This window comes from Barbus barbus, assembly GCF_936440315.1.
Source record: "Barbus barbus genome assembly, chromosome: 34".
Lineage (NCBI taxonomy): Eukaryota > Metazoa > Chordata > Actinopteri > Cypriniformes > Cyprinidae > Barbus > Barbus barbus.
Genome location: NC_136762.1, coordinates 13,915,824 through 13,932,667, shown reverse-complemented (window position 1 = coordinate 13,932,667; position 16,844 = coordinate 13,915,824). Strand labels below are relative to the sequence as shown.

At 35.1% G+C, this 16,844-nt stretch overlaps 1 protein-coding gene across 4 annotated transcripts in view; it reads right to left on the bottom strand.

Moving 5' to 3' along the window:
- The window catches only part of LOC306854439 (cell surface glycoprotein MUC18-like), a 36,257-nt gene that overhangs the window by 4,480 nt on the left and 14,933 nt on the right, over positions 1-16,844 (bottom strand). For 2 of the 4 annotated variants that reach the window (XM_079392423.1, XM_079392426.1), the window contains exons 2-15: positions 8,292-8,410; positions 6,788-7,037; positions 6,594-6,664; positions 6,431-6,518; positions 6,167-6,346; positions 5,886-6,013; positions 5,430-5,568; positions 5,214-5,326; positions 4,077-4,218; positions 3,786-3,913; positions 3,380-3,536; positions 2,355-2,399; positions 900-938; positions 383-512 (exon numbers count right to left, since the gene is read on the bottom strand). In XM_079392423.1, the coding sequence (XP_079248549.1) occupies positions 383-512; positions 900-938; positions 2,355-2,399; positions 3,380-3,536; positions 3,786-3,913; positions 4,077-4,218; positions 5,214-5,326; positions 5,430-5,568; positions 5,886-6,013; positions 6,167-6,346; positions 6,431-6,518; positions 6,594-6,664; positions 6,788-7,037; positions 8,292-8,410 (1,729 nt within the window). The remainder of the gene's footprint in view (positions 1-382; positions 513-899; positions 939-2,354; positions 2,400-3,379; positions 3,537-3,785; positions 3,914-4,076; positions 4,219-5,213; positions 5,327-5,429; positions 5,569-5,885; positions 6,014-6,166; positions 6,347-6,430; positions 6,519-6,593; positions 6,665-6,787; positions 7,038-8,291; positions 8,411-16,844) is intronic. The other 2 variants (XM_079392424.1, XM_079392425.1) reach the window with 2 other exon arrangements.

Here is a 16,844-nt window from a genome sequence, read left to right as displayed (position 1 = left end):
TGAACAGCTTGTAACACTCCAAAGAGAAAGGAAAATTTGAAATCGCATCATATGACCCCTTTAAGATTTTTATCTAATATTTTATTTTAGCTTAACAAAATAATGATTTTTAATATTTTTTTAAAGTTTTACTAACTAACAACACTGATTTAAGGGTGCAGTGTGTAATTTTTACAGCACCAAATAATCAAATAAACCTACAAATCGCATACTGCCTTTGCAAATATAAACTGCTGTTTCTAAAATGTTCTATATATTAATATGAGACAGAAGTAACTTACTATCAAAAAATACAGCAGCTTAAAGCTAATTAAGTCTTTGTTAATTATACTTATTTTATTATGTTCAAATAACATGTATTTTTTCATAAAGAAAAGCATACAAATCCTGCTTTCCCGACCGTCCACAGGGCAGCTTTCCTTTCTTGTAGAGGAAGTAGAGCACGCTGCCCAGTATGGCTATGAGGAGGAGGCAGATGATGATGATGGCTATGATGACTCCACTTCCACCTCCTGTGGAAAGAGAAGAAATGCAGGCTGAAGTAAGTACACTGACAGAGGAAAAGCTGAAACTTCGGGTGAATGTTTCCTGTATGTCTGACTGAAATATAAAAAGCCTTTGCCATAACAGTTCGTTTCCAAAAGGGCTGTGAGAAAAGAGTGCTGAGTGAAGAAAAGCAGTGATGATGTGTGACTCGGTGTAGGGGGTGGTTATACAGAAAGCAAAGTACTCTGGAATCATTCATTCCAGAAAGATGGTCACAGTTCAGTGGTCAGTGCAGATTAGCATGAGAAATTATGGTTTGTACACAGCCCGAGAAAGAGTGCTCATGTGATCGAGGCTGGGGGTGATGGTGGGCGATGAGTGGTCAGGCTGCTCTTCAACCTTGCAATACAAACCTGTATGTTGTTGTTTTGGTGGAACGGTTAATCGTGTTCCTGTGATGACAAGGGTTTGAGTTACCAAACAGCAGTTATATTCATACATCACTTTATCTTGCATGGTGCTTTTCTTTAAGTAGATCACGATTAGACCCTGTGAGGAAGTTATTGCTACAACTTGGACATTTTAGCATCTTGTCTGCACTTCTCGTAAAGAAGGGGGGTTAAACTGCAGTGTAGGGATACTAAAAAAATGGATAAAAATGAAAAAAATGGATATAGTTTTGTGGGGGGGGGGTATGTTTTTATTGTTATTGATCTTGTTGACTAATTTTAGGGCATTATTTTCTTTAAAATTAATGAATGGAGATATATATAGAGAGATATATATAATAGAGACATATATATCATATATTTATTAATATTATTATTATTTAATTCCTAATATTTTTTTTTCATTCATTTTTTTATTAGTTTTTCATTCATTTTATTTTTACTAAAATATAAATAAATTATATTTAATTATTTAAAAATCATTATCAATAAAGTAAATAAGTTACTTTAATTTCTTGAGGCTTTAGTACAATTACATATACAAGTCAATTATTCTATAATTTGGTATAATTAACATATTTTAGTTTCTTGAGGCTTTAGTACAATTAGATATACAAATACATTTTTCTATAATTTTCCAAATAAGGCTTTAGCAAAATTACAAGTCAATAGTTCTATAATTTGGGGTAGAAAAAAATATTATAATATTTAATTATTAATTTTAAAATACTGCTACTATAACAATAATACTACTACTACTAATAATAATAATAATAATAATTTTATATAATATTAATAATGTTTTAAAATAATGTTTGAATTGTCAAAAATAAAAAATATACTGTTGCCATATTTTGACAGACACATTACTTTCTATTAACTTGCATTGTGTCTGGTAAGAATAGACACTGAGACCAGCTAAATCTGCTCTTATAACTCTGTTTATTTTCCTGACTACAGCCATAAACAGTATCAGAGATAAGGGCTCTGAGGACCACCATAATAAGAAACGGAAAGGTCAGCTGATATCCCAAAGTGAGAGTGGCTGCTTCGCCTCATTTGCCCTGATACCAAGCGCTCTGGTCCCATGAGGTCACAGGCAGTCAGCCAGGCCTGATGCGAAGCCTGCCTTTCTCCTAATCAGAGTCCAGAGACCACGTGAGAGCATTTTCACCATCAACCGCCACCTTCTGTTACAGTAAAATTGTTTATTTTGACTGCACGTCCAGAATAAATATACAACACCACATCAGCCCTCTCAGATGACTGTGTTTCTATGGCACAGATACTGCTTTCTGTCATCAAATCTCAACCGTTTTCTGTTACAGTCAAAATACAAACAGTCACTCGCTGCACTGATGGAAGTAAAAATATACAAGTATCTCAAAGTATTTTTGAGTGAAAGCTTCAGAAACATACCTTTAGTGCTGGTGGCTTGGGTTATAGTTGTTGCCACACGTGCAACTACACAAGAAAAATTGGTATGGATTAAGATTGTATTTGTTTGCATAATTTAACTGTGTTAGTTAACATGAACTGATAATGAACAACACTTGTACAGACAGTATTAGTTGTGGTCAATGTTCATTTATAAACTAATACTAATACATTCTTTACATTTAATAGAACTAATAGCATATTTGTTGCATATTAAATTTAAAATGACATGAATTAAAATATTAAATAATATAATGAACCAAGACGTACGCTGTATTAAAAAAAGTGACAGTAAAGACATTTATGCAAAAGTTACAAAAGATTTATTTCAAATAAACGCCACTCTTTTTCACAAAAAAATATCCTGAATAATTTTTTGTGGAAATAACCTTTCAAAATATTGTCAAAATATTGATCAAATTATTTAACCTAAATGAATAAATTCTGTAAAAAAAAATTGTTCATTGATAGTCCATGATACCAACAGTGCAGGGTAGATTACTTACAAATTGTAGTCCGTTACTTTACTTTACGATACTTAGTCTGTTAATTACAGATTACATCATTAAAATTATAGTTAGTGATGTAATCTAGGTTACTAATTTTAGTCATGTATTTTGACTACTTTTTAGATTACTTTTAGATTACTTTGTATTCTGACTACTTTTAAGTTACTTTTGGATTATTTTTTTACCTAACTCGTTTTAAACTTACCATTAAATGTAGCATATTGATATAAAAAAGCAAAGAGAAAGAAAATATATTACATTATTTTATATCAATATCATGAAGTGCATTAAACATGACATTACGCCAGGGTTTGCCTTGCCAAACAGGGGTTAATATAAGAACTGCAGTGGGTTTGTTCATAAAAAGCTGATAATTAATTCAGTCAGAAAAATGTACATTAAAAATTAATTATTTAAAACCTGTGACCACTGACCAACATCAGAGAATTGTGAACATGCAGATGTAGAAATCTTAAGAGTCTGAAAATGAAAACTCACATGCTTCAATCTTGCGAGAAACATCTTCTGTCCCCAGCTCATTGGCAGCGCTGCACTTGGCTGTGAGTTCAGATGTGGTTCTCACAGAGATCATGCTGAGAATACCAGTGTCCGTCCTCTGGTTCTCCGCCTCCGGCACAGGGACAGGCTGCCCAGTCTATATATGTTTTGTCATGGTAATTTCAGTTTACATTACATTAATCTAGAATATTTTAGCTCACGTCTGCACATCAGGATTTACCCAAGAGCTTTCTTGAATCACCTCATCTTTGCAACATTCTTATCAAACAATATGCCTCGCCCTCTGTACAACCACAAACTACCCAATTTTCAAATTACTAGCAAAAGATCTTTGTGACTGTGTGATGGTTCCTGATTGGCCAGAATTAGAGTGCTATAAGGATACCCGTTTGTCAGAGAGGGTCCAGGTGATGGTGGGGAATGGGTAGCCTTCTGCATAGCAGGTCAGGTTAACGGAGCGGTCAGCCTTGTTCACTGGACCCACTGCTATCTCCTCTGTTATCTTAGGCTTCCCTAAAGCAGGTTTAGATGTTTAGTCATGAAAGCACTTTAGTTTTTCTATAATATTGGTGATGTTTTATGTACTGAGCTAATATTTTTCATTTTATTATTTATAAGCCCGGTTTTACTTTCCCTCTATGGACATTCGGTCCTCACAATGTAGGCAAAGACTGACCTCGCACACTGATTTGCACAGACTTTTGTTCTCGTAGCTCAGTCAGGGAAGGGACTGTCACTTCACACATATACAATCCAGCAGTGTCATAGGAGGCATTGTGTAACTCCAAAACATGCCTCTCCACCAGCCGTGTGCCATCCTGCAGTGAAACACACCGTCAAATAGATCAGTTTACATTCTTGAGCATTTCAAGAGCACTGTCTCATTCTACTCATGCTGGATATTATTTGTATGTTGTATTTTTGATATTGGGTCTTGAGCTCTTTTGAGACCACATAAATGCGGTATTGGTCTATATTGGGGTCTTATTACTTCAAATCTGGGGTTTAAAACTCTGGATCTCGGGTTAATGAGCTCTAACACTTCCTTTCAAAAGTTTAGGGCCAACACAATTTTAAAGAATGCAATACGTTCATTCAGCAAAGACCCATAAATGTATCAAAACTTAAAGTAATGACATTTATAATGTCACAAAAGATTTCCATTTCAAATAAATATCAAAGAATCCTGAACAAAAGTATCACGGTTTCCACAAAAATATTAAGCAGTACAACTGTTTTCAACATTGATAATAATAATGAATGTTCTTTGAGCAGCAAATCAGTGTATTAGAATGATTTCTAAAGGATCATGTGACACTGAAGACTTAAGTAATTTCTTCTAAAAAAAATATTCTTATGAAAATATTTCACAATATTACTGTTTTTACTGTATTCTTGATCAAATAAATTCAGCCTTGGTGAGCATGAGGCACAAGAGCATACTAACCCATGAGGCAAAAAAATATAAAATATTTTAACTAAATGCTAAATTTATTAAATATATGTTTGAAATTGAAATATACTTAGTTTTATTATTTTTGACAGCATCCTCATTTTACAGTACCTAAACCATTTAAAAAGTACTGTCGCTTTGCAGGTAGGTTTCTTGAAGCATCTGTTCTTATAATGTACAAAAATGGCCAAAAAATATACTGGTAGAAAATATATTTGCATAGATACATATTTTTTAAATATTTAGCAAAAAACATTTTTGGCCATTTCTTTGTATATTTTGAAATATAATTTAAAATATATTTTTATTAATTTATTTTTATTACAGGTCATCAGTTTTGACTGCATCTAATTATTGTACCTTATACCATGCTGTCAATGTGGGTAAAGAAGACAAGGCGTTGCAGGTTAAGGTAAGATCTTCCCCCTGGCTCAGAACTGTCTCCTTTGGTGTCACCACAATTTGATCCAGATCTAAGAAAGAAACAAAAGCTGTTAGTCACCATGAAGCTAAAAGCTTACATCATCTCACCAACATCTGCCGTGGCACAGGAACTGCAGAGGAACATGTTCTTACAGTGTACTGTGATATTGGCGGAGTCCTCAGAGACAGAGCCTGAGTCAAAGTCAAATGACTGGCACAAATACATCCCACTGGCTGACCGTGTGACATTTTCCAGACGCAGCATTTCATTATCTGCATAATCTAACTCTTCCTGGAAAGAAAATGAGAATAATTAGAACTGCAGGCGATCCAATAAATATTTTTAACGTGGTTCAGAGATTTTAGAACAGCTGACATTCAAGTTAATTTGCATAGCACTTTTTACAATATGTATTGTTTTAAAGCAGAAATTATTACAATCAGAAAGTATTCTGTTCACAGTCAGAGATAAGTGAGTCAAACTAATGTCCATATGGCTAATAATATACAGCTATAAGATAATATTAGCTACATAGTTATTAAGTATAATGTTTTTAGTTAAGCAGGCATAATGAACACGTTTGGCAGTGATTTCAGCTCATATATTACCCCTTTATGTGTGAAAGTAAAAACGGGCTGAGGGTTTCCATTTCCCTCACATCGGATCTCCACAGTGTCACCTTCTTTTATAAGCCTATCAGGTGGACTTACATACGCTGTTACTTCTGTCGTAGGGTCTGAAAGATGAAGTGAAATTGTGAGATACTGTTGCGCTTTGTGTATCCAACAGATGGCAGCACAGAGCACAGTACGCTAAAAAATCGATCAATCCACAGAAGAAAGTTATACAACACGAAAAGTAAATGTAGGCTAGAAGGATGTTGACTCACAGTGAACTATGATGTTGATTTCATTGGACTCTGTCATTCTTACTCCACTGGGGACAAAGTATTTGACCTCACAGTAAAAAATGGCATCTTTATCTGTCCTCTGAGCCTTAATGTACAGATCACTCTCGACTGTGAGCAGACCGTTAGCTTTGGTTGTCTCCGACTCCGAGATCTTTACCTCTAAAGGGGATTCAGATTTTTTTTTTATTGCCATAAAACAACATTTTGTTTTGGAGAATGTTCACTTAATGGTCCTGTATTTACCACCATCTGATTGCTGGAGAGGGAATCTGTCCTTGTACCATGTGATGTTGGGTCTGGGATATCCGTCGTCCACTTTGCAGTGTGCAACCTGAGTGAAAACACCATTATTATGCAAAGTCCGTAAAATGTACATAAACGGATAGTTTTTTTTTTTTAGCTCTACCTTTGATGGCTCCTCCACAGTAACAGAAATCCCTGTGTGTAGACCTTCAATCACAGGTAGAGATGGCGAGTCTAAAGGACAGAGAGGTTTGGTGTTAGGATGAAGCTCCTAATAGGTCAAGAGGCATATTATTATGATCCTCTAGCCTGGACAGGCTCTTCTAAAACAAGTGAGACAACTCTGATTTGTCTTACTGAATATTTGGAGACGAGTGTGTCCTTCACCGATGTCTGCTGACACATCATGCACGGTGCAGATGAACTCCTTCTGGTCACTCAGTTGCACATTGTTGATGATCAGAAGGGCACTTCCGCGTTTGTTCTGTGGGTCATAAAAGTGTGTGATGTTGATCCGCCCGGCGTATTCACTGCCCTCGTCAATGATCTCGTTCTGATCATCATAGTAGTAGATTCTTCTCCTGCTTTGGTCCCTGCCTGGCGATTTCTGTACAAAGTCAAAAAAGCTTCAACATTTATTGTAAGACTAGATTTGTACACTACCCTTCAAAAGTATAGGGATGTTGAGATACTTTCATTCAGCAAGGTTGCAATGAATTGATCAAAATTACAGTTAAAAACATGTATAGTATATTAGAAAAGGTGTATATTTGAAAATAAATGCTGTTTTTAACTTTAAATTTTTAAAATAACCCTGAAAAAAAACAAAAAAAACCAGCAAACACTGACAATTATAAGAAATGTTTCTTGAGCATCAAATCAGTATATTAGAATGATTTCTGAGGAATTATATGACACTGAAGACTGGAGTAATGATGATGAAAATTCAGCTTTGATCACAGGAATAAATTACATTTTAAAATATATTAAAATCAGAAAAGTTATTTTAAATTGTATTACTGTTTGGCTGTATTTTTGATCAAATACAGTAAATGCAGTGTTTGTGAGCATTAAAGACTTCTTTTTGAAAAAAATTACCCAAACCTCATTCTATTGAAATTCTACTGATAAAATTGCCAAAAACATTTTAAGAATATTAAAGGATATTAAGAATATTAAATCTATTTAAACACTCTTTTCTCCTACTGTTAAATACTGTAGAAAATAAAAAATTTAATATTCAATGAAAAATGTAATCATTGTATTTGTAGTAAATATTATTAATGTAACTATTTTTGGTAACGCTTTAGTATAGGGACCAATTCTCTCTATTAACTAATAGCATGCCTATTATTGTTGTTTATTAGTTCTTATACAGCATATATTCTGCACGACCATATCCTACATCCCTAATCCTACCGATTAATAACTACCCTTCTAACTATTAATAAGCAGCAAATTAGGAGTTTATTGATGCTAAAGTCGTAGTTACTGGTTTGTTAATAGCGAGAATTGGATCTAAAAATACAAGTCATTTTTAAATTTAGTAAACTACAATATACATTGCAGTAGTAATTGTTATACTGACCTTTAGCTAATTTAATTAAAAATTATAAAGACATTTTATTTTTTGTATTACAGTTAAGATAACTGGAGGAAATGCACTTAATTGTTAGCCTTTTCTTATTAGCCTTAAAATCTGGTTTATTTTCTTAGCTTAATTTCTTCATTCATCTTTTGATTTTTGGGTTTTAGGCACTATAGATCAGTGGTTTTAGGGCATTTTTCATAATAATTACCCATTCAGCTGATATTTGTGAATGAAAATAATGTAAAGTGTGAATGGGCCTGTTTTTCTCACCGTAAACCAGACTATCATCTTGGCTGGTTCCTGCAGAGTGTAGATACAGGAGATTTCAGCCTGGCCTTTTAAAGATACATCCACCCGGTCTTCCATGTTCACATCCACCGCGGCCCATGCTGAAAACACATAAACAAACATAGATTTGTCAATAGACCTATACTTATACTGTCAAATCTGTTGAGTAAAAGGGTCAACATTTCCTGGACAGATTTTGTGATGCCTAAGACCCTTCATAATATCCTTTGAATGGAGTGACCCCTTAACAGGAAATATGGCATGGGGAAGACCACTTCTGATTGGACCGCACCACCCATGTTCCCATGTCAAATGCCTGATTTAGTGGGAGAAAAGCACTTGAGGGAGAAGATATTATGAGTGGAATTCACTGAGCCCACCCATGTCCAAATTCATGTGTAGCATTCCCTCATGTCACATCTCAGGAGGAAGAAAGACTCGATTTATCTAGAGAATAAGTGACCTACTGTTGGCCAGAAATGAGCTGTTCTCTCCCTTAAAGCATCTTAAAGCTCTGTGAATCATGAGGAGGCTGAAACTATTCAAGTCTGATCACCACAAGACACGACAAAAACATCCATGCTGTTTGTTTGCTCTGTGAGGAGAATAGTTTGCTAACACACTTCACAGAGAGGGTGTATAATCTAGATTCGCATTTCCAATTGATTTTGCACCAGTGCTCCTCAGTAACCTTTCAAATAGATTCTAAATGGCCTTTCTGGCCTCTATGTGGTCCTGTGGGCACTACAAGGGGATAATTGAGTATGAAGGATGCTTTCACATTACAGAAATCTGATTAGTTTCTCCCAACAAAGGCATTTCCTGTGCATTAGCGACATTAGCGTAAGGCTGACGCTCTTTGTTGTTGCCATCAAACATTTACCTTGTTCACTGAGTACGAAAGGTAGGACTGAGGTATCTGTAATGCCGTGTTTCTGAAGTTTCTGAAGATTTTCAGAAGAATTTTTCAAACAAAATTAAATAAACCTTTGATATCTTTGATTCTGATATTTTTAGCAGTTGTGGTTTAGTTAGCATGCTAATGCTGTGCCTCACACTGACAAAATATTACCCTTGTTGAACAGGCAATTTATATATGTAGGTTTTAAGAAATTCATATTTTTATTTGGGATGCAGTGAATAATAAGTGACAGTAAAGGCATTTGTAATGTTAGAAAAATTTCTGTATGCTGTTCTTTTGAACTTTCTATTCAATCAAAGAACCCTGGAAAACAATGTATCACGGTTGAGTTTCCACAAAAATATGAAGCAGCCTAACTATTTTCAACACTGATGATAATAAGAAATCTTTCTTGAGCAGCTAATTAGCATATTAGAATGATTTCTGAAGGATCATGTGACACTGAAGACTGGAGCAATGATGCTGAAAATACAGCTTTGCCATCACAGTAATAAATTATATTTTAAAATACATTCAAATAGAAAACTATATTGTAATAAAAGTTCACAATATTACCATTTTTACTGTATTTTTGATCAACTAAATGTCGCCTTGGTGAGTACAAGATATTCTTTCAAAAAAAAAAAAAAACGTTTGCATGCTTGTATATGAAATATTTCAAAATCTGCCTTTCAGCTAAGAATCATTTATGTCATAATGCAAATCTGTAATCATCTTTCAACATAAACATACATAACTGGGCATCACAATGACCAGCATTTCCTTTGATTTAATCTCACAGATTACAGAGAAGAAATTAAACAGATAAGAAAAAATAACAGTGAACTCCAATATCTTGCCCAGCTAAGAAAGACCAGCAGACAAATGAAAGTCTGCCAAGATGCCATAGCAGCAACCAAGCAGAACATCATAATAAGCTTCAATTATAGTTAAGAGTCTCACTCAGCATGTCACTCTTTTTAAGCATGGACAAGCTCTCAGACAAAAAAGAATGGCCAAAAAAGGAAGTGAGAGCTAATAATGTGCCCATGAGCCACTGTTGACAGTTTGGTGTCTCCACAGTCTAGAGTACAGATAACCATTACACGTAGGTTGCGCTGTATCATCAGTCTATTGAGTAGGCTGCTAAAATAGGTTCTCCTTTCAGAGAACCAGTACTGGACAAAACCTGGACGTCTGAACAATGAAGCCGCAGTTTTTGCCAGGCTTTCAAACAGAAGACTTTGAGCAGGAAGACACAATTCAAGGTTTACACATTTCCCAGTAAAGCTGTGAGCCATTTCTATGAGTCCCAGATGAACCCAATACTAAGCATGCTGTTACGGCTTTTTAACCTCACACAAAGTTGACAACAAAAATAGCACATCCTGTAACTGCTGGAGAAGAAAAAGAGAGTCTTCAATTAAAGAATGAATTTTTCCTCAGAAAATAGAAATCACCCTATGAAATCCTGACTGCACACTAAGAGAGCCCCTGTCGCCAGGAAGTTACAGATGCAGGAACACAATTACACAGGTGTGCGTTAGCATGCATGCAAATACACTAATACACGGCATGGAAGATGCACACTATTTTGGTATTTTAGGAGTTATATTTAATTGTTCAGGCTCTATTCCTCTATTTTTACATTCAGATAGTCTGTGCCATCATCTAACACTCAATTAAAAATCATCTTCAAAAACTCTCCTGAGACCCAGACATATAGCTCTGTACTCTGCAGACTAGAATACATTATATTTTAGCAAATTTTTATTTTCATTAAATGCAGACACTAGTACAAAATACATAATATGAACATTTTCTAAAAATCCTTGAATGAATACATATCCATTTTAGAGAGGACAAGTTATAAAAAAAAAAATAGCCTGGAACCTAAAAATTAACGGGTACATCGAATATAAAATTGATCTATATTAGTGCTGTCATTAATCGCACCCATAATAGAAGTTTTTGTTTACATAATATATGTGTGTGTACTGTATATATTTATTATGTCTATATAACTTCATTTGTTTCTTATGTTCCAAACAGTGCAATGTTGTAAAAAAAACTAAATAAATAAATTTCCAAAACTTGTAAACCATTTTTCTTTGGTTCTCGGTTAATTAATTTACACTGTTAAAAACATAATCTTTACTAAATCTTAAAAATTAATAGACATTTTTCACACTGTACAATATAATGCTGTGATGCCTGAATTCATAGCATTTAAAACAACTGATTTTAGTCTTTGGTGATTTATTTTCTATTTTGACAAAATAATATAACATTTGAATATTGCCCATTTATCAGTTATTGGCCATGACATAATAATTTTTGGCTTATCAATTTTCTTGATATATGAATGTGACATTTATCTTTGTTCAACATATTTCAGTGCTATTATGGCATATTTGAACTTGTCTGACCTTTGTGACAATTCAACACTCCAGCATGTATGAGAAGCACTTACACACTCAAACATGTCATATTCTAGTCTGAGCCGCTCATAATGAGCTCAAGTCTGCAATCTTATAGAAATCTCTATTATAATAGCCTTTGAGGCCAGCCAAGCACAACTGGGCATAGAAACAGGAAATAAATGGTTGCTTTTAACATAGAAAATACCCCCAGGCTGGGGGTCTGATTCCATTCTCCAGATTCCATGATCCGTATGATGCTCACAACCCTCAGCTCCAGTACAACCATTTAAGGGGCCTATAAATGGTCATTGTTAATACCATTTATGGATAATGCACCTGTTTTTCAATTGTCTCCTGTGGATTCCAGATGTATGTCATGCTCCCATTCTTCTGAGTTGACTTTATTCATAAGCATACAAAAACTCCCACAGCTGCATAGTGAAACTGAAGTGCTGGAGCCACTCTTTCAATCATCACATGCTTTATTTATAGGACGTTCCACAGAGTTACACCATAAACAAATGCTGGCGGCCTACAGCAGCTCTGCAGTCTAAGCCACCACATCCTCTGATGATGAATTTTGTCTTCTTCACAAATCACACAGAGGTTTGTTTAATACCTAATGCTGCACAAGTTGTTTTATAAGGGTTGTTTATTTGGCCCTGCAGATTATATAGTGCTAGTTGAGATTCTGCTGCCAAGGGCGATGGCTTCTGTTATGGGACAACAGACGGGAGAATGACTGTGCTAATAGAGAATATTTCCTTGTACATTACTTCATGGAGCAAATACAGGAGTTAGCTGACATGTCCTGCTTTATCACATATAAGAATAGATAAAACAGCAGTGTATCAGCTGTGATTGACGCTTTGAAAAGGTTCCATATCATGCCAGTGTGGTTACATGCAATGGCCCAAAGACACAGACATTCATTACTAAAAATACAGCACTTCAAAGTAGGCCGATGCAATTATAGCAACATATTATACTGATTAGCAACCACAGCAAAATATTTTTTCCATTTACCCATTCAAATCCATTTTAATGTTTCCATTTTAGTTAATAATTAAGTTTTAATCGAACCACGTCTGATCAATTAAATTCATAGTATCTTAAGAAATTAATATTTGATAAAATTTTTAACAAAAATAGACACATGAAACAAAATAATAAAAATTAAGTACTGCGCAGTTGTGTCAGTCCTGTCTTCCTGTGTCTTGTGTTTCCCCTCCTCTCGTGCCCATATTTGGTTAGTTCCTGTCCTCGTTTTGCTTATCAGTTTATTAGTCCCCAGCCGTGTGTCATTTATTATCTAGTTTACTCCTCTGTTTATAAGCCCTGTGTTCCCTGAGTCTGGTGTCAGCTGTTATATGTCATCCTTGTGTTCTGTGTCTCCTGCGACTCCTGTGTTCAAGCGATTGGATTAATAAATACTGTTTGATGAACGATTTCCTTGTCTCCTCGTTCCCGATATCCAGTGAACATGACAGGTTGAGGTTTTTATATATTTTTATAAATTAAGTTTTTAATTGAGTGTTCATTAAAAACATGTTTTGATTAACTATTATTATTATTATTATATTATTATTATAAACATCATAACTGAAATTTAATTAATAACTTTTAACAAAAAACTCAAAGTGCTGCATAGTAGTTTTTTTAAAGAGATTTTTATCAAGTAAACTTTTTTTATAAATGGATAAAATAATCTCTTGATTGAGTGATGTTCCTTAAAACACGTTTTAATGAACTGTTATTAAATTTAATCCATAAGACTTAAACATTTTATTCAAATGTTACAAAAATAAAGTGCAGAGTTTTTAAATATAATTTTGTTCTAAATTAAAACATTTCTATGAATGGATATGGATTTAAAAATGGTATAGAGTAACGTTCCTTTAGAAACATGTTTTAATTTTATTATTATAATTAGCTACATTTATGACCCTAATTGTTACTGGTTCATGAATAAAACAATATAATGGCAACTTTTAGGAAAAGTTTGAGGTTTTTTTTTTTTTTTACTATTATCCCAAAAAAAATAAAAAATGCACATTAGAAATAGTAAACCACCTTTCATTGTTCAATATCTGAGACGCACTAATTCCAGTCTTCGGCACCATTCTGAATGAGGCACAGCCACTGCTAGTTTAAATTCAAGGGTCCAGCATTCAGGCTAGCCTAGCAAATCTGAGTTTATCTCTAGGACAACTCTTAAAAGCAGTCTTTAAGCCTTTTATCATGTGCATGAAAGCCAGGTCTGTCTACGTATATGCATCCTCACCAGTAACAGCAGGTGTGCTATGGAGGTAAGTAGGACTCTCTATTAAAGCACAAACAGCAGGCACTTCTTCCTAGCTAATTATTGCCCAGACCTGAGGTTCAGAGTTTCTTTTAAAAGGCTTTAATGGGTTTAGAGTGGAGTTCCTATACTTCAGTCCAGGCTGCTGAATGACATGGACAGACTGTTGGGAGGCCTTCAGAAGAGCAGACTGAGCCAAATGTGATGCAAAGCTTTTATGTTATCGCAAGATCTTTACAGCAGTTTTATGGCGGAGTTAAAGTAATGAGAACATAATCACTATTTATAAGCCCAAATCTTACAGTAAGTAAGCTGGAGCTGACGTGACTTTGCAAAACTGTACTGTCTGTGAGATGGACTGTTTTATTATTCCTCTCAAGTGGAGATAATACATACAAACGCAGCTGTTAAACTCCGTCTCACACTCCCAGGGTGTCACACACACACCAGTGACCTACAACATGGCACGTCAGCCTGTCGCCCCCCACGACATCCTCTGAGATTTAAAAGGGTAAACGGTGCACTTAGTTAGTCCTGTTTGGTTTACAACAAGCATCTGACTGCGCTCACAAACACACACATAAAAATTTAACAATCATAACAAATGGACTTCATCTCTGTTGTGTATTAGCAATGATCTCTGTGGACTTTTTTTTTCCAAGAATCCTCCCATGAACCTCCACTTCCCTTCTGTCCCTTTTTCCCACGTCTCGGACACGTCATGCTAAAATAGCAGCAAAAATAGCTGCTGATTTCTGGGGTATGGGAACAAGCAGCAGGACATTATTTATGCTGCACTGATTGTGATGACCTGCCCTGAGAAGTATGGGATACGCGATGGAGATCTCTCATTGGTTAAGCAGATCTAAGCTCTAAAGATAGCCAGTAACCCGACGTGACGGAGCACTAGAGAGCGGCACATTCCTTTTTTGGTGCACTTGAAAGTGGCATGATGCTGGATTCTGCATCATAAGCCTCCCAGTGTGCCAAAGCAGCGGCATTTACCATGTGACACACAAGTATGCGGGATAGTTATTAAAGACACTTCATTAAAGATAAAAAACATTTAAGTTAAACATCTTTTAATCTCCAGAAATGGAATGTTGTGATGACAGAAAAACTGGAAGTCTCATATTCTGGAGGCCAGAATTATCTAAACAGAAGATCACAGAGAGAACTGGTCTGACCGGGAGAAAACTCACAGAACCCTTGAGTTATAAAATGCATCTGAATAAGCCTACTTAAAGGGAGTGTTCACTCAAAAATGAAAATTACCCCATGATTTACTCACCCTCAAGCCATCATAGGTGTATATATAGTTGTATACAATCGGACTTGTATATCTAAAAAAAAAAAAAAGAGTTCTGGCTCTTTCAAGCTTTATAATTGCAGTGAATGGTGGTCGAGATTTTGAAGCCCAAAAAAGTGCATTTATCCATCATAAAAAGTACTCCGCATGGCTCTGGGGGTTAATAAAAGCTTTCTGAAGTGAATCAAAAAAGTATTTGTGTAAAAGAAATATCCACATTTTAAACTTTATAAACCACTGTCTCTAGCTTCTGCTAACTGTCGTACACGTGTTCACGATTTTTGTGAATCATGTGGGATGTAGACATAAATATTAACATCCAAGTCATATTGTTCATTTATTCTTTCATTCGTTCATTTATTGTTTTGTGTAAAAACATTGACTGTCCCACCAATTTTGTTCCTAATAAAGTTCATTCAAGTTAGTACACTAACAAATATATGTTCCAAGAATGTTTTGCTAATGTTCCTGTTAACTTATGAAAACATTATTTCAAAATGTTCTGTGAACGATCTAAATGTCTAGTTTTTCTGAATGTTAAAACTTTTCTTGGTTATTTATACATTAGGAAAAACTTTAAGGGAACATTTCATTTTATCATTTGCAAACATTCTGGGAAAGCTCAACCACCTGAAACTTGTATTAATTTTTTAAATAAGTTAGAGGAACATTCAACAAAAATGTTTCAGTAAAACATTTCATAATGCATTAATAATGTTTTTATGCTAATGTTTTGAGAGCATCATTACAACTGAACAAATGCCCTATTAACGTTACTAGAAGAGTGTTTGAGAGAACCTTGCCAGAACATTAGCCAAAGTTATGGCTACCAAGGAAACAATGTTGTCAACAAAGGGCTTGAGAATAAATATAAGACGTGTGATATGAGAAAAACAGTAAATATCACTTGTGAACAGAATATTTTTATTTGTATGTCATTTCAAGTTCAGCTGTAATGTTGTAATTTCAAAATGTGTGACAATGTCACGAATCCAGTCCATGAACTTCCGTTCACTCACCACCAAAGGTCACCCGCTCACCGCATGGACTCTTGCACTACACCACTGCTGCACTTCACCATTGGACTACAATTCCCATCATCCATTGCACTGACGACACACAGCTGTCACCAATCTCACATTGCTCTGATTACACAGCTGATCTACACACTTTATAAGCCTTGGACTTCCTCTCTGTCATTGCAGAGTATTATATAGCGTATATCACTCTCCTAGCGATAGCTACTCTACGGAGCCCACTTAGTTGGCCTTGCCTTGCGTTTTCTAATGTTTTGATTTTTGGCTTGCCGTTCAGACTCTGTTTGCACCTCTCTTGAACTACTGCTTGTGTACCTGGATTATCTCTCTGCTTTGCCCTGTTGGATATTGTTTGCCGATCAAAGACCCACGCTTGCCCAAGGATTACTCTTGTGTCTTGCCCGTGCCATATCCGTTTGCTGTTGTTTGACCCTGCATGTTATTTGATTACGTTTATTAATAAAAGCTTGCACTTGGATTCGCTTGCCTCATGTCTCGTTCGCCCCATTACAAGACAATATTGTAGTGTATATATTTAAAATGCCAGCTATGAAATTAACCTT